The sequence below is a fragment of the Pseudopipra pipra genome, chromosome Z (assembly GCF_036250125.1).
Source record: "Pseudopipra pipra isolate bDixPip1 chromosome Z, bDixPip1.hap1, whole genome shotgun sequence".
NCBI classification, from domain to species: domain Eukaryota; kingdom Metazoa; phylum Chordata; class Aves; order Passeriformes; family Pipridae; genus Pseudopipra; species Pseudopipra pipra.
The window spans coordinates 7938526-7966360 of NC_087581.1; the positions used below are offsets into that span (position 1 = coordinate 7938526).

At 43.1% G+C, this 27835-nt stretch overlaps 1 protein-coding gene across 1 annotated transcript in view; it reads left to right on the forward strand.

Annotated features, from left to right (window-relative positions):
• LOC135407559 (ubiquitin-conjugating enzyme E2 R2) overlaps positions 1-27835 on the forward strand; it is a 54020-nt gene that overhangs the window by 19088 nt on the left and 7097 nt on the right. Inside the window, exons 2-3 of the mRNA XM_064642698.1 lie at positions 23288-23374; positions 26895-26992. Of these exons, the coding sequence (XP_064498768.1) occupies positions 23288-23374; positions 26895-26992 (185 nt within the window). The remainder of the gene's footprint in view (positions 1-23287; positions 23375-26894; positions 26993-27835) is intronic.

Below are 27835 nucleotides of genomic sequence, written 5' to 3' on the forward strand. Positions count from 1 at the left end.
CTCCTGGGATGCACTTCAAAAGCACCAAGTTTGTCTTCCCCACCCATGCTATGCTTATCATGTCACTACTGTTCTAGCAGTGTCCATAAAATCAAGGGATTCTTAGGTAGCTGTTAATTAACCTCTTCTGGAGAGTGCAGGATCCTCTTTTCCTCTCTTAACTTCTGTTCTTAGTTATTGGAGGACTCATCTATACATGTGGGGTAAGAAGGTAGCCTCAACCACTTCCTGATATGTGCTCAGCCCTAGTAATGTGTTTATGACAGAAAATCTTTCAGTGTAACAGGTAGGTGACTTAAAAATCCATCCTTATAAACACTTTTTCACTGTCTGACTTTTTAAACATATTATTATTTTTTCTAGTGAAATTTTCTCATTAGTTTGCTGTAGTCAGTTGTCTTTTGGATGAAGCTGTGATTTTAAAAACATCATTTCACACTGGAAGCAACTTCAATATCCTATGATAACATGTACAAGAATGTCAGATCAGTCAGTGTTTAATTTGCAAATTAAAAATCTTGCTGTTCTGGCTTTTTGTGTTAAGCTACTGGACTGTAAGGACAATGAACTATTGAGGCAGACTTCCATGATCGTTAATCTGATACTGCAATAGCTGTGTTTAAAACTAACTGCTCACAGTAAGAAAGCAAATGAGCTATGTGTTACCTTAGATATAATTAGATACACTGCCTTGTATGTTTATTTTGGAGATTAGAGCAGAAGCACAAACCCCCCTACAATACAGGCTGCAATGCCCAGTGCAGAACTGATTGTACAGGGAATGAGAGCTCTGCAGCACATACTGCTTAGTGCACAGTGTGGATTACCCTGCACTGGATTTGCTGAGAAATTTTTTTTTTTTCCATGCTGATGGAAGAATCACAGCATTTTAATCCTGGTGGCTGCAGTAGTTATGGCCCTGTGTGAAATGTGAGATCTGGTGTCCACAGAGTGTTCTGAAAGGCTGGGCAGTATTGCAGCAAATATGAAGGAGCTTGTGCTGGACAGGTCATTGCTTGGATACTCCTGAGGTCACTTCCCTGGCATCCAACTCCTCAGCTTTCCCTCCGAGGAAGATCAGGGCTCTTGAGCCTGAAATGTTGTCCCCCTTGCTGTTAGTACAGGCTATAGACAGCCACAGCATTCAACCTTTGTGTCTCTGCAGGCTTTCTGTCTTGAAAAGATGACATGACTTCACTGAACAACAGTGAACAATAGTTAATTATGTAGATGTCTTCCAGATACTTGTTTTGAAACACTTTGAAGCCGGCCATAAAATATACTGGATCTGCTGCAAAGTTGCCAGTATATCTGCTTCTAGCACAAGGACAGTCTTGCCAGCAGGAGAAAGTTCTTCTTCCTACAAAGTCTAAATTGAACCAAAGGTTTTTGGTTGGTTATTTTTGGTGTGGTTTTGTTTTTTGTTTTGAGGGTTTTTTTTAAACACCTGCAAGTTACTTTGGTCTGGTGGTGGTTTCAGCATCTGAATCTTCTTTTTCTGCTTTCATACATTGATACCTGCTGTGAATGATGCCTGGTTGGGAAGAGTCTCACTGAAAATATTGCAGGGTAACTTGAGCAGCAAACAATGTGGTACTCAACTGAGGCTAACTTCTGTATAATGAGAGTGAAGGAGGATGTCTGGAAATTTGTCCCTTTTCGCAGGAAGCAGTCAGTGCTGTTGGTGTATTTTGAGTGTGAGATGTGTTACTGCTTGTCTAATGTCCAGTATGGTGAGACTGTGACTTGCTGGGTGCTCTTGAACCTGTTAACCCAGCCCAAAACTGCAATAAGGGTTTGTGGCTGCTGATGAGCTGCAAAAATGATGGTTACTGTACAGCTTGTGGTATGCAAATATAAGTAAATTAGAGCTTTCTTGAAAGCCCAGTGTACCCTGAAGGGTGGTGACAGGTGATTTTTCTGCTGTAATTAGGCTGTGTAAGAGCTGGCTTCTGGTGAGTGCTTTCTTTTTCCATTCTTCCATAAAGTTAAACATGGTATGTTAATGACATGCTCCATAGAGGTACATGTGCTGCTAAAGCTGTAATTCTAAAATCTACATTATAAATCAGGCAATCACAAAGTCTGGCCAAAAATTGTTGGCTTGGCTGTCTTTATCACTAAACAAGCAAGCAGGTCACTAATTTAACTTGCCTAGATTATTTTTCCCTGTTGCCATTCCCCTTCACTACAGCTGCCAATATATTATGTTTGGGTATGCTTGGGTATTTGGGTGGAAAAGGAAGGAAAACCCTGGCTGTGTTTTGTCTTCCCAGAGTAGAAAAGTATGATAGAGTATATGTATGCAGTCATGTATGCAGTATTCAGATTATCAACAGATTATTAACACCTACAGCCACAAGTGACAGTATACAGAGTTGTCCTGCCACAAGTTTTCTACTAGGCAGTTGTGGAGGATTTCAGTAATAGCCAAAGCCTACTACTTGGGATTTTTTTCTGTCCATGCAATGCCACACTTACTGAAAGATTCAAGTGGCTGCTGGGTCTAAGGGTATCCTGACTGAACTGTTGACACTTAACTCCATAAAGAAAGGTCTAAGCGGTGACTTCTGAAATAATCCATGTAAATTAAAAATGAGGAACTTTCTGGCTAGTTTGCAACTTGGCTGCACAAACAGTGGTGCCATGAAGAGGAGGAGAAGGAACCTCTGTTGTGACTTGCACTAGTTTGTTCCTCTCTTTTGCTTAGGGCTAATTTGGATGCTAAGTTGTTGGTTGTTTTGTTTTGGTTCTTTGTTTGTTTTTTTTTTGAGCAGTAATCCTGATTTATCAGACCCATAGTTGAGCGTGAGAAGTAAGAAACAACAGTTTATGCACTTCAGATTTTGTGGGGTTCAAGTGCCAGTGACAGTGCTGCCCACACTGTCATCATTCATTTGCTTCTTAATAGTCTGTTTGACATAGTAATTCTAATTTCTACTTGTGTCCCAATTTGACAAGACATTCCCTGTGGTGCTTGTTTGGGACCCTGAGCTGTCCTGCTCAATGTGTAACTGGAAAGCTGCTCTTACAGTACCTGTCAGACCTCACTTTTTTAAAATGCTATAAATCTAAACAGGCTCTGGGGGTGTTTTGGCATTGCATCTCTATTTCCCTGAGCAGCTGCTGTGGTGCAGCTGCTTCTGCACAAGCACAACTGTGCTCATGAGCATCATCAGAGCTCCTACTCCAAATGTCTGTAGTGGTGGAGAGAAAGCCTGGAAGTAGTGAGAAAGCTGGATACTGAGAAGATACCGATTGTTGTTCAAAGATAGCTAGGGAAGGAGAGCATCCTCACTAGTGAGAAAAAACAGACACAAATTCAGATTTTTAGAGATACTTTGAAGTTAGTTCCATAGAAGTTTGTGGGATAGTGGTGTGGATACTTTCTACCATCCTGGACAACTGTAACAATAAAGTTTACAAGAGTTCTGCTTCCTCTTTACAGTACTTTCTTGGAATTGACATCTCTCTCCTCAACTGAGAAGTCCAAACTGCATCTTTAATCTCCTTTTCCAACTAGCTCTCACCTGTATTCACCATCTAGTACCCCTTGAGCTTCCTCAGTGCTTTAATGAGTTCACTATAACATCTTCTGCTATTCCAGAGTGCCTCCTCACTGTTGACAGGCTCTTCATGCTGGTGTCCAGGTGATAGAAAGATGAATTATTTGTTGGTAGAATGGCCTTGTTAAGGTTTAAGGCTTGACATGCTTCCATGATCTCAGACCTAGGGGAAGGTTAACAAAGCTTGGGAAGCAGGGTGTACCACTGATAGTAGGCACAAAGAATACAGAATTTACCAGCCTCAAGGACATTTGGCAGAGCTCAGAAGATAAGGAAGAAACTTACAAAGTCAGCTGAGCTGAAATCAGCTTGGACTGGATAAAAAGTAATTCTGTCAGGGGGGAGATTAGGACCAGCAACTCATGGCCCACCAACTCAAGAAACCTACTGGCTCAAAAGAGAGAGATTGAGCATGCAGAGTAATTAGCATGGGTGAGGGAATCATTTAACCAATAGAAAAGAGAATATTAACTAATGAGGCAACTGTGTAACTTGTAGCCAATGAATGTATTTGTTTGCTAAAATGTATAAATAGTGAAAGGTTCTGCTAATCCTTGTGCTGGCTTTGTGGATTTGCCACCCAGCCCCCGCTTCTGTGCAGAGCTGTAAATGAATCAAATACCTCACCTTGGTGTGGGGATCTGCCTCTTGCACTCCGGGTGAGAAAGCCTGTTTTGGGACAACAGCACTACAGCACAGTGAAGCTGACTGCATGGAAAATCAGCTTGAAGGAATCTCCGGATCTGGTTTTGGCATCAATATGAGGCTGCTTTCGAACAGTTGATATTTGAATCAAACTGTCATATTTTAATTTGTTGTCCTTCCCAATACTGATTTATGCACTAGATGGCAATTGCTTCTGTCTGCTCAGTCCACTGTTTTGTCCCTGATACTGCCTGATGGGTTTTAGTAAAATACTTAAGGCAGCTGAACTGGCAGTGTGTGTTTTGATGGGGAGAAAAGGAACAGCAAAAAAGAAGGCTTTAAGTATGGTTTGGTTATCTATTGTAAATGCTCCTGATCTTTCATGTTAGCAGGAAAAGAGTTCTCAGTTGACCTTATAAATCTAAATTTTCTCACAGCTGTTTTTATTTTGCATTATAACCATTTGGTAAGTACCACTTGAAATGTCTAGTGCATAGAAAAATAATATTGGGCTAAATATGTCTCTCTGAAAGCATCCTCTATGAAGAATCCAGGAGTCTAAATGCTGACTTCTGGAGTGTGGGTAGTCAGTTTGGTGTGTTCTCTGCATCTTTGCTGTACAGACAGCTAAGTGCTTCAAGGCTGGGAAGTGTCAGACTGAAATGGCACACATAGTACCTAAAATAAATTAAGATTTTAGACTATTCTAGGTGATTCAGACTATTCTAGAAGTAAATGACCTAATAGGTAAGTTGCTGAAGACCAAGGCTGTTAAGACATTGAAATTAACAAAGTACTGCCAGATAGAAAACAATGAAATTACCAGATAGCAAATCTGATACGTTTTGCTTACATTTTGGGGACAGGCTAAATGTGTTAATGACGTTAAAGAAGTTTTCCTGAGTTACTTGAGCAAGGGATGTCGGTGTGGTTCCAGGGAAGGGAACGAACTGACCATTTAGCTCGTGATAGCCTGGCATCATGTGCTCCTGTGCTTCCTTTATGGTGCAGGTGAGCTGGGTTTTGTACTGATGTCTCTGCAAACCTCGTGCAGTAAGTGCCAGACCTAACCAAAACATTTCTGAGGCGGGAGTGCCCTGCCTCTCCAGACATACCACATGTGCAGTTCATACTCCAGATTCTATAGAGGAGCTGCTGCTCTGCCATACAGACACTGCTTAGCAATTGTGGAAATGCTGGTTATTAGAGTGGGATTGCAGACATTTTTGCCATAGTACGCAACTTGAACCAAACAGCTGCATCTGGTTTCCTGGGATACCAGAGCAGAAGCCGTGAACAGATTAGATGTTGTTCCCCTTTTGCTCTTGGACTCATTGACTGGCTTGTCAGTGTTGTCTAATCAACTTACATTGCAGGTTTGTTTGAAGTGTACCATATTTGGAATGGATTAGCAAAATCAATATGATGTAATTTGTTTTGTAGCACATGAAGCTGAAGACTGAAGTCAAAGGCAGGGGTCTTTATCATTCCCTCTGCTTTCTGTGGTAGATGCAGGTCATCTACTTGTGGAGCTCTCAAGTATCCTGTTAGGAAGGTTATGGGTTCTTAACAATGCTGCATATTAGTGTAAATGTCTGTCTTAAAATGAGACACAAGGGATAACTTGTCAAGTCTTCTGATATTTATTTTTCCATACCCAGATGAGTTGTATGATTTCTACTTTTTATTCTGATGCTCAAAGTTAGCAAGCTCTGACCTGAACACTTCAAATGTTGGGAATATCAAAAAGTCCTTTAAAAGTGATCTTTTTTAAGCTTCTCTTTTCACGTAGTGAATACTGAACAGTAACCTTCAGAACAAGACTTGCATACTTTCTGTAGCAGGAATTTGTAGGAAATCTCTTGCCATTTGTGCTGGTAATTTGTTGGGTTGGAAAGGATAACTTTTCTGAACTTCAAAACATAGTGTGGTGATTTGAAACCATATTGAGTGTCTTGAATTGCAAGCTGTTTGAGAGACACATCCTTAGCCCACTGCTAAAGCCTGGTTTGGTTGGTGATATTGATAATGGACTAAAGTTAATACAGTTTAAAGGCCTTCAGCAGCAGAGTGGCTGAGAAATGAGGAGGCTGAGCATCAAGCAGTCTGTAGCTAAAGGTACCCTGTTGAAGAGAAATCCTTGTTGAGAAATGTTTTTTCACTTCCTCTGTTTCTAAAATTGACTTGAAAGGAAAACACAAATGATTGATGTCGTATATACTATATGTGAATTCTGCTGCTTCTTGGGATAGTAATGGCTTTGATTTCGCCTCCTAAATTGGCATGACAGTGGTAAGTGTGCTGTCTGCCACTCCAGCAAGTTTCAGAAAGCACCAGCTTCTGCTGACCTAGTTGGTGCCAAAGGTGATAATTACGTCTCTAAAAAGCTGTGAAGGGAGTCCTATTAGGGTAGGTATTCATGACTGTACTAACAAGTGGGTGCAAAGTGGGAGTTAAAAGGGATTCTCTTATCTTCCTATGATTGCTTAGTATTGCTGTGCAGGGGAGGAGAGCTCTGCTGCTACTGCAAAGTCTCTTTGTAGTAAGGAGATGTTCGTATTGATATCCATTGCTTCTGGATGTGTTCAGGAGCACCGACATGTTCTGTTAAAAAAGGCAGGAGACTGCAATTTTTGTTATTGTACTCCCAAGAAATATGTCCATTTATAAGAGCAGTGTGAGGGTTTTGCTTAAAATTAGCAAGTTCAAGATGGTAGTGCTTGTGTGAACATTAAAATGAACACTAGTGATGTTCCTTGTCCATAGGTTTGGTGCATAGGAAAAAATGCTGCTGTTTCATGGGCTGGCCTTGTCCTTTGAAGTCTGACAGAGTTGCTGAGTTTGAGGTGTTTGGCATTATAAAAGCAAGCTTGTTCGCCTTAAGTTTTGAGTAGCATGGTATAAACCTCTGCTTCCAGTTAAAGGCAGAGTAGTTTTGGACATCTTCAGGATATTCTGTGTTGCACCAGAACCATCAATATTGGATATAGAACAGTATAATGCTGAGCAGGCAGGAGCAATATTGAGGGTCAGATGTGCAGAGGTCTTTTGTTGTGCTGCTTGGTTGAGCTGTTCATGTGCCTGACACAGAAAATGTGTGATGTCATGGCCGAGGTCACTGGCTGTTGATCTGTCTTGACAGTGGTTTTGTGCATGCAAGTTACATGGGTCACCCAAAATCCTACTTTGGTGTAGTTCATGGTGCTGTTCCTAAGAGGTGCATAATCTTTGTTTCACAGGGCCAGTTCAGGACTGGAGGCAAGTCGTCCTGATCTGGACATGTATAACACTTTTGGTACAGCAGGGGAGACTCTTGGAACTGACACTTAACTTCCTAGACTGTCTTACATGCCACTGAAGGTCACTGCTGTTGCAGTGACTGATGGAAACAATTTTGATCATCTGAAAATGCTTTTCCTTAGAGGCAGTGAAAACTAGGACAAGGTGGGGTGGGAAGGACTGAGCAGTGGCTCTAATAAGTAATACTGAAATGTCCAAGAATAGGAGCAATTTTGTGGGTGATTTATCTGGGAAGGTGCTTGGAATGAGCTTCTGCAGTTGTCCCCCATGCCACCACCCTTATAGGGGAGGTGCTTCCTCCTGTGTTAGTTTAAACTCTTTGTAATATGACAGGGTGCATAGCCTGGGATGTTTTTTGTGAGCTGTTGTGTTCCAGCATTGCCCCTTGTGTGGCTAGATACTTGTAAAACTGGAAACATATGTGTAGCATAAAGCTTTTCTTAGACTAAAATTTCCATCCCGTGGCTGCTCCCGTAGAGGAAGGCAGCTGAGAGCAGTAGGGAGTAAAGCAGCTGCGGGACAACAGTTGACTCCTGTTGGTCACCTTGCAGCCCTCTCCCATCCCAGCCAATACTGTGATTTCCCCCCCTCCCCCAGAATCTGCCAAGACATACAGAGCTTTTAAATGCACATCATTCCATGCTTGTTCCACAGTAGCATCTGCTGAACTCAGTGGGTTTTTTCCAGGAAATGAGTTCCATGCAGGAATATGACTGTAACAATGTAAAAGTATAGCTCTGTAGGCTACATAGGGGGGAAGAAATTATTTTTGACTTCCAGTCAGTTTGCAGTATAATTTTAATCCAGAGGTCTAATACAGCAGCATGGTTTCTTAAATTTATAATTTAAATAATATATGCTGATGCTTACCTATTTATATATTATTTACTAGGCAGAAAATACCTTGAGGGGTATACTTTTTATTTAATTATATCCAGATCTTCTAAAACAAACCTTGGCAATTGGCAATTACTGTAAATATCCTGATAATGTGTAGATGGCTTTTAAGTTACTTTGCAAACAGCTGTATAACTTTTGGTAGCATGTGGGGGGAAAAAAGTAAAATCTGTTCTATTCATTGGTTTTGGGGAAATTGTACTTTGCATATCAGATGGAGTGTAAGGAAGATAGAGACCTATAGTTGTCAGCCAAATCTTTCAGCTGCTAAAAAACAAACCTCTGAAGTACTTTGACAGTGTCTAGCCTGCAATTGTTGCAAAGTGCTGAAACAGCATTAACTTTTTCAGTGTCTGAACCTTGTAACTACAAACAAAAACTGTCAGTTTTGCTCAGTACCTGATGCCAGATGCTCCAGTTCTTTTAAGGGCTCCTACTGGAACCTAAATGGTGTGTTGAGTTCATGCAGCCAAATCACCAAATGTGATTTTCTTGCTTTCCTTTTGTGCCAGGCTAAAGGCAGTGTCACATCTGTATTAGTGCTTACCAAAAAGTGTAATGTTGCAGGGCCTCCTGAAAGAGTGAAACTATCTTTCCAGTTACGTGCCACATCAGTGCGGCTGCAACAGGTCACAGGATTGGAGAAACTACCCAGTTAATGATGATACCTGCTGATCTTGCCAAATAGAGTGCAAACAGAACTGCTTCCAATTGATACTGCTAAACAGAGTTCACACTCTGGAAAAGTCCTCTTCCAGCAGCAAAACATTCTCCAGTCTTGTTATCTATGGAAGATACTGTTCTAATGTCAGTATAAAGCTGCTCAAAGGATGTGTTTCTGCAGTGCAAGTCTTAAAACATCCTTACCTTCTGTGTGCATAGACACAGTTTGTTTGAAAACAGTGGTCTACCTAGTGCAAAAGTCAGGTACAGACACTGCTCCCCATCCTCAGAAACCTTCAGAATTCTTTATTCAGTTTGTGCACTAAATGTTATCTATCTAACGTTGAGAGGACAAGAATCAAGCTGGTTTCTTCCCTTATTGCATCAAGACAAGGTGAAACTTGTAGGTAGAGTGCTATTTGAATCATCCTACTTGGTCCCAAGTTTGTGTGTGTGGCTTTCAGGTCACATCGATGGTGACCTGACTGGGGGTCATGTTGTCTGTAGGCTGTGTGAATGCCAGCAAGGCTGTTGGCTTATCCTTGAGCATCTGCTAATTCATAATCACATCTACTTTATCACCACTAGAGGCTCCTCCAAGTCATGTTTTGGATTCATTTCTGTGTCAGGAAGCAGTTTATGCTCTAAGTAGCATGCAGATGTCTGAATCTGTCAGTGTGGCACCTCTTTACAAGCAGTGATTTTATATTTTTTTAATTAAAATATAGCCATTGTCTTGATACCATGGCTGGATCCAAGTCATCCATTTGAAATAGTTACTGGTCATTAACTACTGATGAACCTTAAAGCAGTGTTGACTAGAAGCTTCTTGTGTTGCTTGCTAGTAGGTGGAAAAAACAAGCATGAAAATATTTAATGGTGAGTGTGGGTAAATAATTTTCTTTTAACATCAACATATTTTATCCCAGTATAGATAAGGCTATAATTATCAACACAGATTATTTTATGGTTCACAGGCTTCCTTGTGTGTCTGGGGTAGGTTTCCCATGACAGGGCTCTACTCACACTTGTGTTCTCAAAACACTGACTTTTGCTGCAAACTGCTTATTACTGCACTGTAATTTGATAAAGTGCAAGCATCTTGTGTCAGGTGCAGTGTGTCTGATCTAACGCCCTAACAACATGAAGACTAAGTTTTCAAGAGTTAATCTGATAAAACAGGAAAGACTATCAACATGGGATTGTGTCTACCATAGAAATATGGATGAATTGTCTGTTCTCTGCCATTCTTGGGTTTTGGTAGCCTTGCCTTGTTCCATTTACAGTCAAGTCCTGTTCTCGGGTTTTACATTTTTGCAGATGTGTGGGTATCATTTTTCCCAGATAATCCAAACTGACTGTATGGATGCTACAATTTTTTAGTGTGGAAGTGTGCTGGAGCACTGTACCTGAGCTATTGGACACACGTTGTGCAGTTTTGTAGAGTAAGCACCAGTGGTCTCTGTAGTCACAGATAATTACATATGATGATCCTGTTATGTAGAAAGTGGAGGAGGAACTTAAATGCCTTACTTTTGTGGAGGGTTCAAGATAAGAAGGTGCTGTGTGTTACTGGTGTACCCATGAGAACTCTTTAGAAGGTCATTTTTTATTATGTGTTTCTCTAGCACCCAGCTACTGTTTTTAAACTTCAAGACTTTAAAAAGCAGAGCTGAAAAATAAGTAATCCAAAAATGACCAGAAGGCAGCTAACAGAAGGGTCTGAGTAGAAGATGATGCCTTGCAGTAGAAAATTTGTTCTGTCTAGAAGTTCTCTACTTTTTCTTTTTTTCCCTTGAGATATCACCTGTTCCTACAAATCTCTATCACCATAAATGCAAAACTTCTGCAAGAGCTCTTGCTGTCAGTCAGATATGGCAGTTTATCATCATTTCACCTCAGATCCTTTCTTAGTACTGGCAGGAAATACTGCATCATGTCGAAGCTGTTTTAAGAGTTGCTTTTAGTCACACAATTGTACAACTTTGACTTTCCTACAAGATCCATCTTTCTCTGTCCAAATTATAAGATCCCTTGCCTGTATTCTCATCTTCCATCTGTCTCATTAAATTTCTGTATTGACTTTAATACTCTTGACCTGTGGTAGGCTGAAGTGGTTCTTCCTGACTCCTACTCTTACCCTGCATGCCTTCAAGCTTAATGGTTTCAATTAATTAGATTCAAGCTTGAATTTCAAGGATGTGCATTCACGTACCAAGCTTCGCTTGACTGCACTGGTCCTGCTTTTATCAGAAGTATATAAAGGATACCTTAAATTATGCTGCACTGCAGATGACTCAGACTGCTTCATACCCTTTTGCTGGCTCTTTCAGAAGAATTTTCAGCAAATTGAGGACTCTGGCTTTATCTGGATGTCATGTTAGTAATTGACGTGGGAACAAGTTGGAACATAGGTCAGAATACCAATTGTAGCTTTCACTTCAGAGTTGTACTTTCTCTTGTATATCCAAAAGATGTATTTTTAAGCATCTGTGTATTAATAATGAGCAAGAACAACTTTGTAGATGGTTCTTGTCTAGCTGTGTGTAATCGGTTTTTTAAGTGGAGCATGGTTGATAGAGCAAGGAGGTGATTTCCTGGTTATCTGTAGAAGATCAGGGCTTTATGGCCAGGGACGTGTTCTTCAGTCGCTGTTTCCTTAGGGCCATGTTGGAAGCTTAGGGTCTCTATGGCAGCTGACACAAGGCAACTCAGGATGAGGTTTAAACAGCAGTAGTACTTTGTAGCCACTGAAGGCAGGTCAAGGACATAACTTGTTCTTGTGACTACAGCAGTCTAATTTGCCTTTTTTTTTTGAAAGCAGACATTAGCATAAGAGCAACTTGTCTGCCCAGTGTAGTGCAGCTGTTGCACATACAATTGCAGGAGCTGCTTTTACCCCCCAGCTCAGGGAAGAGTACTTTGTAGAGTGATAAGTAGCTAATAATACTCTGCAGGCCTCAGTGATCTGCCTCTGTGTTTTGATTTTTTGATTTAAGGTGGGTGGCTGTGTTTTGAAATCATTAAATGAATTAAACATCATTTGAGCTGGGCTCCTTTTTCTTAGTAGACTAAAGCTCAAATTGAGATTTTAACACTTCAGTAATATTGTGGAATTTGGAGGGGTCGTCTTGTTTTGAAAAACCAAATCTGAGATCTGGGATAGGATTCATCTTCCTTTAATTCTCATCCATTGCAGTGCCACTTACTGGCAACCTAGTCATTGTTACTCTTGAGAAAAACTATCCTGTTTGTGATGCTGTGACCTCCAAATCACCTAAAGCACAAGGCAGGGGTGAAAGAGGTTAAGAATAACAGAATGCCAAATGCCTCTTTAATTTGCCTCCACACTAGCAAAAAAAAAACCTCTTACTGTAGAAACAACAGCCTGAGGAGCAAGGATGGATATGTATCAGCTAATCCACTTATCTAAGCTAAAACTTTAAGCTTGGTCTGTTTAAAGCAGCCTGTGGTAATGAAGCTGAGAGGTGCATCATGCAGTAATGTCAAAATTTGCTTTTGTGTTTCAAATATAAGTGTCTCATTAGCAAATACCTGCTGACATAGTGCTGAACTGAGAATGCTGGGCAGGGAGGCAGCTTTCATACGTGTATCAGACCTCACTGGTTTGTGCAGGATCACAGACCCTTTGTAGATGAGTTGTGCTCTGGGATTATGGATAGCACAGTTGTGTCAGTATAGGCTTATAAATCTAGACTAATACACTGCTGATCAGGTCTCCACACTGGGAGATAGTGCTGCTGATTTAGCTATTTGGTTGGAAGTGGTACAGTCCAACAGACTTGCTGCTGATGATTCTGCCCAGATTTACTGACTGTATCCAGCTCCAAACAGGAGGGCTTACTATCAGCAGTGCAGTGGCTGAAAAACAAGTAGTAGGGCTGCATAATTTTTTAGTTTGCTTCTCTATGGCAGCCAGTGTAGATAAGATTTCAAGTGCAGTTCCTGAGTGCTGCCATTCAGCTTCCAGAAACCTGAGTCCCTTGTTTCAGGGAAGACTGATGTGCCAGCCTTTGAGAAGTCTCTTCAGAGAGCTGCTGCCTGCAGTGCTAGGAAAGGCAAAGTTGTGTAACACTGCAGCACAGTGCTATGGTTTACACTTACAATGCTATAAATACGCCTTTCCCCTTGCTGCTTATGAAAGAGGTGACTGCATCAAGATCTGCCCTGTGTTTTTAGCAGAACATGTGACTGGCTGTCCCTTGAGGAGAGCTTTCCTCTTGCATCCAGCATATGAAGAGAATCAAGGCAATTAGTCATTCACTGACTCATAAATGGTGCTTGTTTAAAGAATTGGCTAAAATTAGTTAAAACAGGCTGAAGGAAAGGGTGTTCTTATATTGAGCTAGCTTGGACATCTCTTCACTCAGCAGATGTAAGTGGTATGTCTTGCTTCACCGAACAATAAAGCAATCTGTTGTGTTTTGGTAGGGATGCAAATGTGGGAATGAATAGGTGAGACTGCAGAAACTTTATCAAGGCTGATGCAAAATGCTGCAAAACTGAGATGTGCTTTGGTTGTGATTAATTGTAGAATGCTGATGGGTTGGAAGGGACCTTGAAGATCATCTCATCCCAACCCCTCCCTGGGCAGGGACTCTCCCCACTAGACCAGGTTCCTCAAGGCCTTATCCAGCCTGGCCTTCAGCACTGGCCAGCTTGGGGCATCCACAACCTTCCTGGCCAACCTATCCCAGTGCCTCACCACCCTCACAGTAAAGAATTTTGTCCCAATATCTAACCCAGGATTCCCCTCTTTTCATTTGTACACATAAATCCTTCTCCTATCACTATAGTTGCTGACAAAGACTCCCTCTCTGGCTTCCCTGTGTGCTCCCTTCAGATACTGAAAGGTTGTTATGAGGTTTCCACACGACCTTCTCTTCTCCAGATGGAACAGCCCCAACCTTCTGAGCTTGTCTTTGTTGGGAAGGTGCTCCACTCCTCTTATGAACCTCGTGCCTCTTCTCTGGACTTGCTCCAGCAGTTCCATGTCCTTATGCTGGGGGCAGAACTGGACACAATACTCCAGATTGGGTCTTACAAGACCAGAGTAAAGGAGGGAGAATCACCTCCTTTATCCTGCTGGCCACACTCCTTTGGATGCAGCTCAGGATACATTTGGCTTTCCGGGCTGTGAACACACACTGCCATCAGCCATCACACGCAAGTCCTTGTCCACAGGGCTGCTCTCAATCCCTTCTCACCCAACCTGTAGGTGTGCCTAGGATTACCATGACCCAGGTGCAGGAACTTGCACTTTGCTTTGTTGCACTTCATGGCCTTTGCACAGTCCCACCTCTTGAGCCTTGTCAGGGTCCCTCTGGATGCACCATTCCTGCCCTCCCGCGTGGTGACTGCACCACATGGATCAGTGTCGTCGGTGAACCTGCCAAGGGTGCCCTTGATCCCACTGTCAGTTAGTCCCACTGATTACTTGAATTTGAGCAAACTAAACTATAGAAATTACTAAGGCAGGTCTGAAGTATATCATGCTGTCTCAACCACTGTCTTGAAGCAGATTTACACAGGCACATCTATAAAGTATGCACTACTTACCCAGTAAAGTGAAAGTCTAAAATGCTCATTGTGAGATTGAACAGGATGCTGGAGATGTCATAGGCTATAGCAATTCTTAATAAAAGAGACAATCTTCTGGACTCTGAAGCTGGCAAGTGGAGGCAGGTGCCCCAAGTGACAACTGTGCACATGTAATTGGAGGACTTACACACATGATGCCAGAGATGCCAGTAACATAGGATGGTGCTTTGAATAAGCAGTCTCAAATACTCACACCACTGCTCCAGCAAAACTATTGGTTTTGGAAAGGGAGATAGAAAACTGCTTTTTCAGTGAACACAAACTATTTCTAGAACAGCTACACTCATGTTAGAGCTTTACCCATTCAGGTAACAGCATCCTCAGTTATACCTGCACTAGGACTATTTCAAGTACCAGCTTCTGCCCTGAAGCAGAGACCTAAGAGGAGATGCGTGATTTGAAGTAAACTTTAGATGTGGTAACCCTAAGTATCTTTGGCTCCTTCAGCAAATATCAGATGCTATAGGGAAACTATAGCATTTGGAGTTATTTTTCACATTTGGAGTTATTTTTCCTATTTGTCCAAATGGGAAAGTAGAGTGTTTGTACAGATATAAATAAGAACTGAGTCATCTGTTTCTGCCAAGAAAATAGACACACAGAGTAGCCTCTCTGCATAACACACACCCAATGAGCCCCATCTCAAGCCATACAGTGCACAGTCTCCAACTCAAAGGCATCAGACCCAAGAGCACAATCTCTACACGAGGCCTTCAGCCATGGCAGAAGTCTGCTAATATCTGACCTAAAACAATATCAGGCCTCATCCTGGAGTGAAGGTTAAATTGAGGGTGAAATCTAGTAATATTTCACAATGGGAATTCCTGGGAAAATACAGAAACCTCAGTATGATGTCAGCTTTCTCCCATGGGAATCTGAAATTGCTTTAGTGCTTGGCTCCTGTGATCTAAGCTCAGTAAAGCTGTCTGGCCAGCAGCTTGCCCTGTGGAAGAGGACCAAATAATTCTGTTTGGTGTTGTGTCTTATATAGCCTCTGGGAATTGCCTTTTCAGTGATGAGATGGCAGACAAGAGCAAAAGTTGAGTGAAAATGGGCAGGTTATAGAATAAATACTTCGATGTTTCAGGATGCATCCAACTCAGTATGTCTCCTGCACTCATTGAAATTATGGTGTTTTCTGTAGCATCCTGAAAAGTCAAATTGACAGTCAAAGTAAAGGAAGTGAACCTGGCAGTTGTTAGCTGAGTGTAGGTGAGTGCTTCTGTAACCTGTTCCTTCATCTGAGCTCTGAGGGCAGTTACCTGCAGATTTGGGAAAAAAGTTGTCAGATGAATACAACTGTGTTTTAAGAGCTTATGCTAAGGAGTTCAGAAGTTTAACCCTATCTGGAAACACTCTTGCTTTGCCATTATCAGCCTGGGATGCTGTAGTGGATTTCTGTGGCTGGGTTTTGGTAGCAGGGGGTGGCTTCTGTTAGAAGCTGCTGGAAGCTTCCCCTGTCCGGTGGAGCCAATGCCAGCCAACTCCAGGACAGACTTCCTGCCACTGGCCAAAGCCAAGACAATCAGAAGTGATAGTAATGCCTCTGTGATAACATATTTAAGAACAGAAGGTTGTGGCACAGAAAGAATTCCCACCAGGGAAGAGAGGAGTGAGAACATGCGAACAACAACATAGACACTAAAGTCAATCCAGGAGGTGCTCCAGGCGCCGGAGCTGAGGCCCTGCAGCCTGTGGTGCAGACCATGGTGGAGCAGCTGTGCCCCTGCAGCCCATGAAGGACCTTTGGGGTGCAGAGACCCACCTGCAGCCCATGGAGGAGCCCATGCTGGAGCAGGTGGATGCATGAAGGAGGCTGTGATCCCGTGGGAGGCCCAAGATGGAGCAGGTCCTGCCAGAGACCTGCAGCCCACGGAGAGGGAAGCCCACACTGGAGCAGGTTTTTCCTGTGAAGGACTTGTGGCCCCTGTGGGGGACCCGCGTCAGTACAGCTCATTCATGAAGGACTGCACCCCATGGAGGAGTGACCCATGGGACAGCAGGTTGGGAAGAGCTGCTGCCCAAGGGATGGACAACATCCATTGCCATGGGATGAGAGGTCCATCAAGGACTGTCTCCCGTGGGAGGGACCCCATGGGAGCAGGGGAAGGACTCCTCTCCCTGAGCAGTGACAGAAACAACAGCTGACCACAATCCTCATTCCTGTCCCCCTGCACTACTAGGGGGGAGAAGGGAGAACATGGAAGGAATGTGGGGTGGGGGAAAGGTGTTTTTAAGATTGTTTTATTTCTTGCTCTTTGGCTCTGATCCTGTTAGTAATAAATTTAAGTACTATCCCCACTTTGAGTCAGTTTTGCCTGTGAAGGTAATCAGTAAGTGACCTCTCCCAGCTCTTAGCTCATGAATCCTTAGGTATTTGTTTGGGTTTTTTTCCTCTCCTCTGTCCAGTTGCAGAGGCAGAATGAGAGAGTGGCTTTAGTGGGTACCTGGCATCTGTCCAGAGTCAACTACAGACATAAAGTTGAGGCAGGAAAAACCCCTCTGTCAAACCCTGAGCCTGGCAGGACTGATGTGTTTGTGTGTGTGGCTGGAGATGGGCACCTGGGGCCGTGCTTGGCTGTGTGACTGGGAAGGAGAACAGCTTCAGGAGTGTGCAGGTGGCCTCTGGACAAGGGGAACTCCTGCTTCCAGCCTGTCCCTAGGAAGTTGTCCATGGAAGAGCATTAACAACTACCTGCTCTGAATCTGGATGTTCCTTGGCTCAAGAGCATGGACAGTATTTCTGGCCAAAACCGAAGTGGTGGTGGTGTGGTTCAGACTGAACAGCACAATTAGCTGTGCAATGCCATGGACTGTCCCTGAAGTAAAATCCACTGCAAGGAAGAAATATCTTCTCTTAACTGATGAATTGCTTGAAATACTAAACACACAGGCTTTTGCAGGCTAACTCGGTCTCTAGATGAGTAGCATTGCCACAAGCAGTTGTTGCCGTGAAGAGTAGCATCTCTAGACTGAACTTCTACATTATCAAAGGGAGACAATATTAAAAAAAAAAAAATCCTTTTGCTTCTTTTCAGTAATGTTAGAAGAAAATTGTTTGGTTTCCAGGCACTCCTTGTTCTAACTTCATTGTTCAGAGCAGTTTTATTTTCTGGAGTCCCTTGAGAGATAACCCAGGCAGCAGGAGTGTGAATGTACAAGTCTGCAGGAGCTTGGATGCAAACCAGCTTAACAGGGTGTAGGGAATTCCCTTCGTATCATTCAGCTTAACTATGATTTCATGTCTATTGTTAGTCCTGATTTCACATCAAAGGAACAAAATACTAATATGTGGGCGAAAGCCCTTTTTTCTAAAGGTGTAATTGTAACTTTGACCATCATATGGTCAGCAGGCTTTCTGCTTTGGTCTGGGTTGAGTGACTTGACAAGAATCTCAGCTTTATGAACATAGCTACATGCATAGATAAATATTTAATAAAATTTTACTGTTAAAAGAAGTTTTGATAAAAGGAAACCTAGTTTGTACCACTGGAAATAACATCTTTAGTATTGCCCTAGATAACTAAATTAGGAAGTGTATATAAGATATGATTTAGTGTAAAACAAGAATGGGCTCGTGCCTGTCAAACCAGTCTCTGATCGTGTATGCTCACCCCCCTTCCTGACTCATCTTTACCCTGCTGTCTTATAGCTTGATTTTCTTTCTGGTTTAGAAGCTTCACATCTTATTCGTGAGATCATTTTTCACATTCAGATCTTTGTGATTCAAATTCCTTCTGAAGAGGTGCAGGTGTAATGTAGGATATAAGAGATTTGCTGCTCTTACTGTTCGTATGGCCACTGCAGCACTAAGAGAGCTTTCAGGACTCACAAGACTTAGTTGACCTGGTCACTCATCTTGGATCAGGGATGTGCTCCTATTTCTCTCATAGCACAACAGATGTCAATAAATATTGATACAGTGCTGGTGGGAAGTGAAGCAAAAACTGGGCTTAAAATACCAGTCTAGTGCCCAGCCCTGCCAGAAGAAGTTACTTATGTCCTAAGTCATAATAACTGGAGCTGAAATAGCAATGTTGGTCGTATATTCATTTTTACCTCATCAAATAGTTGACGATGTCTAGCTATAGTGCTGCTTTACAGGTTCTGAGCTGGACAATACTGATGTGCTTTAAACCTCATGGATGTGAGAAAAAGGCTGCTGGTACTGCCTGCTGACCTGTACTGAACGTGTTTTCTGGCACACAGTATTTAACACTGCATGTGCTAATCCAGGCTTAATGTGGAAGAGTCCATTAGATGAATCGTGCCAATGCTTGATGCACAAGAAGCAGTAAAGCATTTTGTGTGATTAGATCTTAACCCAGTAGTGGCCTGTGGTTCCTATTCTTGCCTTTCCTGCATGTTTAGTGTGTGGAGCAGGAGCCATCATCAGGTGGGAATTGCTACGAAAAGGGACAATGTGCACAGCAAGGAACTTAGCCATCCTGTTACGAAGGAAAACGGGGATACCTTGTGCTGCCTGCAAGTACCAGGGCAGGGTGGGTGATCTGTAAGAGACCGTGATGGTACCTGCACACAGAGTCAGTAGGAGCTTGTCCGTGGGCTGGCTGTAGCAGATAATTACAAATAATTGCAAAATAACTTAGAAACTCAAAGCACTTCCTCTGTAACTGATCTTAAATACAGTGTTCAAAAGATGCTTGGCTTCACTGATGCTGTATTTTCATAGGGCTGGCATTAAGCTTGTGATGTTTGGAAATAAAAATTATCTGTAAGTGGCACTTCCAGAAACACTGAGCAGCTGCAGTCTGTGTTGGCCACTGTTGAAGCTGCTCATGCTCCCCATTACCCTCAAATCAGATGAGTTGTGATCCTGGTGGCTTTCCAGGAATTGTGTGCACTTCCCCAGGAAGTTTTCTATAGTGGGCAGGTAGGATGGATTCACCATTCCTACCCTTGCTACCTGAAAATCAGGGTTCTAGGTTTTGTCAGCTTGAGAGGAGTGTAGGAAATCCGTGTCAGACTACTCAAGTGTCATTTACAGCTACAAGTACTGAATTTCTAGACAGCTGAAGCTTGGAGGGAGTCCTGCCTATGTTAGTCCCACTGGCCACCCTTTGCTGATCCAGGCCAGGATGCTCTTGGCTACATGGGGTTGACTCAATCAGTGAATAATTCGGTAGAAATACTGGGTTTGTGTTTTCAGTCAGATAACACGGGATCTAGTGAGGCTCTTATTTTCTGGCATGCATAGCGAAATCTGTGGCTTCACCTTATTGAAATAAAAGAAAGGTTACAAACCTGAAGTGCAGTCATTTTTGAGGATCCATGGGAGCAAGGCAGTAAAACAGGAAACAAAGTGACCGTGCTGGTAGAAATCTTAAAATACATGCCATGGTGTAGCTTGGACGTTGAAGTTCTTGTGCAGTAGCTGTAAATGCCTGTAAAGGGTTGGATCTTCTGCCAGGCTGGACTATTGAGAGGAGTTTATTATTTTTCTAGGGACTATAAGTGTGACCAATTATAAACTGGAGAAGGAGGGGACGGCTGGTGGCTGGTCTCCACCTTTCTGGCTATTGACTATGTTCAGTGATGTCAAAGAGCCATGACAAGGAGTTGGCTAAAATCAGAACACCAAAACAGAGTTATTTCTCTCCAATTTAAGCTCAGCTAGGGGAGTCAAGCCTATGGTGAATGCAGTAACGGTTGGGTACTTGCTGGGGGGGGGGACTGAGCTGCACATTTAGTCCCCCTAAATTTGTCTGGCTGTAACAGAGCTGCCTGAAAACTGCCACTCTCTAGTACGTAGCAGCCTGACTGAATTTAACAGAAATGAGCTGATTTGCCTTACATCCAGTGAAGTTGTAGGGAGGAAACCATTCTGGGAGCTCTGTTTAGAAAATAAGTTTATTGTTGAATTTGGTCTTCTTGTTTTTTAACGTGTTTAGAATCAGGTTTTCAATGGGGAAAAAATGACCTGTGATCGTGGCTGTTGCTGCATCTTTGGAAGCAGTCTTGCAGCTTGTCTTGGAACTTCTTGGCTTGCTTAACCCACACAGAAACTCAAATAGCGTTCAGTGAGAGCAGAGTGGGCTTACATAACTTCCCATGCTTCCTCTGGCAGAAGAGATGTGGAGTAATTCTCTCAGACCTGTTTGTAATGGCCTGGAAAAGCATCTGGTTTCACTTTCAAATTCTGGATGATCTCACCACAGGGACTGAAAGTGGTGCTCTTTTTGTTTGGAAAAAATCCCAGCCTGTAATGTGAGGTTTCATGTTTTGGCGTCTTTTGGCTCTGAAATCAGGTTTGTAGAGAAGCTTCACTTGGCTTTATGCTCCAGTACAGCATCTCAATGTGCTAAACAATTACAGGCTAGTTAGAAATAGCTTATCAACACATAATGTGACTGCTTTCCCTAAATATGTGATGGATTACAGTGTCTTAGCTGCATCCGTGTGGGAAGATTTCTCTAATTTCTCCAGTTGCATTTTCTAGCCCTAGAGCTCAAGAGCATCCTTCACGTGACACAACACCACATGATAATTATTGTAGGCCGGTAGTCTCTTCTACTAAAGACTTGTGTCTGTACAACAGGATTTAGAAGTTTGGAACAGTCTTCCAGGCTCCACAGCTTCTGCATGAGTCTGCATCACATACAGGGACCATAACTGGTGCTCCAGGCTCAGCTTTGAGAGAGGCTTTCTTGAGAGAAAACCCTCAGGGTTAGACAGTTTGAGAACAGAGGGTTTTTACTGAGAGAAATGAGACCTGCACTCCTTGACCATCCATGTGGGATATAAGCATGTCAGTTCTGGTACTCTGCTGTCACAGTGCTCTTTGTTTCGTCTCCTGGAAACTACACCTGCGTAGAAGACAGATTCTGCCAAGAAATCTTGTAGATAGCTCAATCCCGAGTTTTGTTGTCTCTTGCATTTTTAATCTCAGTCCATGGCCTGTTTTATATCTTAGATCTCACGAAACTGCATGTAGGCACAGGAATGGGCTTTCTTGGGAAAACCCCAGTAGTCCCGATGAGTCTGCAGCTACATGATGCAATAACCTGAACTGGAGTGGATATGCTCTGCCCTGGGTAAATCTCTGCTCTGCTCCCAGTGCAGGGTGGCTTGTTGTAGGCATGTCCTTGCTGCAGCAGTTGCTCTGTTCTGCAGTGGTGTGGTGACAAGAGGCATTTGCTCACTGCTCTTGGAGCGATGCCATTCCTGCAACTGACCTTAAACCGTGGGCTGGGATTTAAGCAGATCTTAAACCTCTAGGTTGAGAGTGTGCTGTGGCAAATGACTGCGGGGTGAGGACTCAGTGCTGCTGCAACATACCCACTTACAGTCACTATCATGGGCAGGCATGTACAGACCGTACAGCCACGTGAGCTGATGAGTTTCTTACATAAAGGTGAACAGAAAGCCTTCTTTTCTTGGCTGCCTGGCACTCTGACCCCGTATAAAATTTGGGTCGCAAGGCAAAGGTGTATGCAGATAAGTAAAACTGTAGCCAAGTACTTCACAGCTCAGTAATCCGTTTGTTCCGTTGTCTGCTTCTGTTTCTGGGAATAAAACTTTGTCTTGTTGAACAAGCCCAGCACCCTGTTCCCAAGTGGCATGGTTAGGCACTTAAGTGGAAGGGGGCAGCCTGGAATTCTGCTCTCACAATCTTGCTTCTGGGGTCTCTTCTCGTATTCAGTTGCACATGAGCCTGGCCGTGGAACAGGGCCAGGAGAAGCTTCTCTGGGGATCCCACACTGGGTTGGTGGTGGGACTTTGTTGGCAGATTGAACAGTTCCCAGGGAAGAGTTTGTGCTCCAAAGCGCAGCAAGTCCCCTTTTTAGAGAGGAGTATTTTGGGCACTTGTTCAGTCCAGATTCAGACTGCTGTGAATGGCAAGACAGAGAAGTTAATATCCAGAGCTGGGATCTCTGCAGCCTTCTCTCAACTGACTGAGCTCAGAGTTGTGCCCCACAGCTGGTTGCTGACCTCTGGAAGGAAATCTTTGCTGTGATTGCCCATCAATATTCAGTTCATCGAGTTGCACTGATTTGTTAAACAGATACAGATAGTATTGAGACTTAAAAATGCCTGTGGTGGCAAAACATAATATTAGGAACACAGGTAGATGGACCAGCTTAACTTTGGCACAAGAAAGGCAAAAAAAACTTCGGTTACATAACAAATTTTTTTCCTCATGGAAAGAATAATTTTAAATATTTGCACAGCCAAATGTAAAACAGGTCTATGCAACTCAGCAAACATTTTTTTTAGCCTACTTTTAAACCCAGTAGTATCTTGAGTTATAACTTTTCCAGTATATTTTGTCCTGTTTAACAACACTTGTTGAATAGTGTTTCTTGAATTAGGACGTGGTAAATGCCTTTTTTTGGCTTGTTTTCTGAGCATTACCAGCCTGGGTGTTTAGATTTTTCTTGTTCAATTAGCATTTTGCTCATAAGAACCTATGTAGGGTTATAAACCAGTGTCCACGTGCCCCCCCCCCTCATAAAATGAGCAGTTTAGTAGCCCTGATGATGTGGGGGTTTTTTCCAATCTTTTCACATAATGGTTGCTTGTTGCTCTTTTTTGTTCTGTTTCATAACTAAAATATTTTTCTCTTTTTTCAGGCTCACATTAAATTCCCTATCGACTATCCATATTCACCACCTACCTTCAGATTCCTGACCAAAATGTGGCACCCCAACATTTATGAGGTAAGGTGTTTTTTAAAAAACTCTTTCTCAGGCACGTGAGAAGGCTTTCTGCTTCCTTAATCTTAAACTCACTACCTGTGTGTGTCACAATCAGAGGGTAGTCAAGGCTGTGGACTGTCAATATTTGGGTCATGGTACAACCACATAGCAGGTCCAGAAGGGGAGTGGTTCTGTGCAGAGGCAATTGGTTCAATATTAATACCCAGTTTAGTAGAGCTGTATTTGAAAGCTGAAGCCCTGTTTTGGTTCAAAACTGGACTTTTAGTGGAGTGAGTCGAATCCTTGCTGAACTTTTGGATATCCTAGACAAGTGTCAGCCTACCAGGAACTCTGGTCGAATAGTTGGAGGACCTAGAGACCTTTCAAAAATGTTCTTGTTGGTGCAGGTCTGTAACCTTATCACAGGTGTTCCTATGAGAGGTTCTGCAGGCTTCCTTTGGACCCACTTGAAAAGAGGAATGTCACTTCTCTTTCTTCCCCTGAACAAATGATGGCTTCAGTTGATGCCTTGGGCTTGGAAAGCCCTTTTCTGACCAGTTCTTGCTGCTAAATACCCAGTTTGGAATGGGTGTGCTTCCGGTATCATGGTGATAACACCGATGGCTTAGTAAAAAATGGCTAAAAGCCTTGCCAAATTTCAGTGCAGAACAGGATAGTAATCAGCTTTAATTGTTGACTGCTCATGGGGATTGCCCTAAGCCCAGGGACATCCTCAGATGAGTTTTCTCACTTGAACTTTGTACTTGGCACAGAATCTTGCATGTAGCCAAAGATGGTGGTTTTCTGTGAGGCTCTTCCAGTTACATGGGAGTTCAATCTGTAAATAAAGAGACCTGCAGATTATTGCAGACCCATACTGTGGGTATTGATTCTGAATCCAGAAATCCTCCTGCAGGAGGCAAGTGGGAAATGGTTACCAAAATGACATGTACAAAAGGAGTCTTGGAGAGGACTTCTCCCAGTCCTGGTGGGAAAGATGAAAAATTGGCTCTAGAAACTCTAGAAACAACTGAAGGTAGGAGGAGAAACTAACCCTAAACTTGATGGGTATATTTTGGGTTTACCTTTGAAATACTTCAGTTCTCAGCTTTGTACTTTGTGTTTGTAGCAGTATTTCTTGCAGCTGAGGGAATCTGAAGCAGCTTGCAGGCTGTTTTGGAAACAACAGTTAAGCAATGAAGATGAGGCACTGGGATAACTCCAAATGAAACTGAGACTAACTCAGCAAAGTGCTTGAGGTTTGAGGGTTTGTCAGGAGGAGGGAAAAGAAGAAACCCTTTTAGTGCAAGGAAGATGAAAGAAAACAGCAGTTTACAGAATCTGCTGGTGGGATCAGATTGGAGAGGTTGGGGCTGATGTTCCAGTTCTGATCAGTGAGACTTGAGTAAGGTGTATTTTTCCCATCTCTACTTTACTTGGGTCATCTAGTTGAATTTTGGTGAAACTGCATTCACTTGTTTGTTATTTTTATGACACAAGAGTTCTCAGTCCTAGATAGAATTGTGGCTGTTTCCCATTGGCAGATGAATACCTCATCCTCCTTGTTTGTATCTTTCAAAAATGTATGTAGGGAAAGGCTCACCCCTTTCCTACCCTGATCCCAAAACCTTGTGCTGATCTCACCAGGCCCCCTTACACCTTTACCTTTCCAGACTCTAATGCAGTGCAATTCCCAAACACATAACACTGATCATTGCAAGAGGGAAACATCTCATATCCTTGCTTCCCTCTATTATCTTCATATTGCCAAATATCTGCTTGTTCACATGCTGCTCACCTGATCGCTTCAGGAACTTCTGCCAAGTGCTGTGATGCCTTCTCTGAGCCACCAGCATTGTGTTCTCCCAGGAAGTGGTTAAAGGAAAAACTAAAGAAAATTATTAAAAAAACCGTAATGGGCTGGGAACATAAATTAACGTTGGTAAAATTAACTTCACCTTAAAATGATACTAAAAAAATTCCAAGGTTGCACAAGCCTGTTGGAGTCCTAAAAAGGAGACTGCCTTCTTATGGCAAACTGTTCCAGCAACATAAGTATGTGCTGTGGTATTCAGCAGCTCCAGGTGCTGCATTGCTGTGTTCTTCACTCAAACCTGCTTCAAAGTGACAAGGGCTGGCTAGATTAGCAAACCTGGCAGGGTTAGTACGCCACTGAAATCTGGATCCTGATCACAACCCTCCAACGCTGACGGAGGATCTTGTTTGGCTATGAAACAAAAGTCATTGTTAATCAAGGTGAGTTGAAATGTCTGCGAGGCCCTTCAGGTGAGCTGCTGCAGTCTGTGGCTGCGATCACTGGCTTGGGCTCAAAGGCACAGATGCTATTTCTGTGAGCAGCCCTGCTCTGCCCTCCAGCAGTGCTGGAAGGGCCTGAGACCAGGTGTGTGGGGAGCTGCCAGCCTGGATTCCTAAGCAGGACTGATCCTGCCATCAACCTGTGCCTTGGACTGGAGTGACCGGGAGCGGCGTGAGTGCTGCCCCTCAGCTCAGGCTGTGCCTCCTGAAGGTGTGGGACTGCCTCCAGGAACTTGTACATCACCCCAGCAGCAAGGGAGAGCAAGCCAGTGGGGCCTGGGGAGGCCAGTAGCTGCTGGCTGGCCTTAGGACTCATCTGCACCTTCACCCCATCCTGAAGTAAATCACCACCCCATGAGTCCCTGGAGCACCTTAGTGGAGGATATCAGATGTGATGGATAATGCCACAGCATTCCTACAAAGTAATTGTGTCAGAGGGCTGTTGCTGATGGAGAATTGGGTTTACAGGCTTCCTCAAATGTTTATAAATGGTAGGCATTATGGAGCTTTAAATGTATATTCAGGCCATAACAGTGGTGAGTAGAACACATAATGGGGATTACGTGGCTGTATGGCTTCCATATGCTGCCAGAATCTCTCGCGTGCTGGAAGGGATTTTCAGTGAAACCTTCAGAGAACATCTCCTGCTCTTTCACCTGATATTTTGAACAGCTGTGTCCTAGGGGAGCAGTGTAAGCCTGCCCCACACCATCTGTTCAACATCCTTGTGTCCTGGGAGAACAAATGTTTTCATACCTGAGCTAGTAGAGAGTGATAAACCCTTCAATTCAAAAATTCCTGTAGCTAACTCAGCTACCACTGGGAACACCAGATTTTTTTAACCCTACTTTGGGTCTCCTGTGACTAAAGCTTATTTCTGTCACTATGACAGTACTTGCTATCTGGAGACCAATTTAGTTTTATGCTGTCTTATTACTATTTTTGCTTGCTTTGCTACATTCTTTAAACCTGACTGTCTCTGACTTTAGGTTGGTTTCTTTGCCAATTTGCAGACTAACCCTTGTGTATAAATAAAGTAGATCCAGGATGAATGGACAACCACTTCCAGTTCTTACCAGTTTGGGTTTGGGGTTGGTTTTTTTTTTTTTTGGGTGTTCATATCAACAAGGTTAAACTGCTCAGGAGGTAGCCAGAGTGGTGGAGTTGAATCACCAGACTTCAGCCTCAAGCCAGGCTATTCTCAGTGCTTTTTTCTGTCTTGCAGAATGGAGATGTATGTATTTCAATTCTTCACCCACCTGTAGATGACCCACAAAGTGGAGAGCTGCCATCTGAGAGGTGGAACCCTACCCAAAATGTCAGGTAACTGTGAATATGATGTGCAACACTGACTTCAAAGGCCTGTTGTCTCTACAAGACTAGGGTCTAGGTTGGGAGAGGCTTAGAAGGGAATTTAAGGCTTTGGGGTTTTAAGGCTTGAATCAAGTGGAAACCAGATTTACCAGGCTGTCTGAAGGTACTGAAGGTGCTCTGTGTCCTGATACTGAGCTGGCAGTGTGGAGCCTTCTGTCCTGTTCACAGGGTTTCATGCTCTTAAGGCAAATTATTTCAAATGTTCTGGCCTTTCCCAGTCATTGTTATCTTCTTCAGGATACCACTAATGGAAAAATACATTTTTGCGTATTTAGGCCCAGTAGAAGCCTTTTGTTTGCCTTCTGTTGTTTGTCTGTCTCCTGTCCTGCTGCAGTGGTATCTTGAGCAGTTAGTTGGGTAGTTTTCTTCCTGCCAAAAGAACAAAGGATCACTGAGTACCAGAGGCATTCTAGTGTTTGTTTGCCAGAGATGACCAGGGTTGAAGTTTTTGAAAGGGGAAAAATGTCATTCTTCAACTTTGAGAGCACTTGTGCTTCCACCTCTAAGGGTGTCAAGGAGGCTCATTGTTTTTTTTAAACACAGTCAAGTATGGACTTTCCTATCACTGGGAGATAGATGAGGCAGGCATGAGTAAATATAAATACAGCAAACACCCAGCAAGATGTTAAGGAATGCAGCTGTAATCTGTGGCAGAGAAAACTGCTCCCTGTGTCCCATGGAGCTGAGGGAGTGTTGTCAGGGCTTACAGTTGAGGCTTTTTGATAATTCTGTTTACCCTTCTCCATCTCCCCTGTGTCTTCCCCGTCCTTGAGCTGCACAGGCCAGAACTCA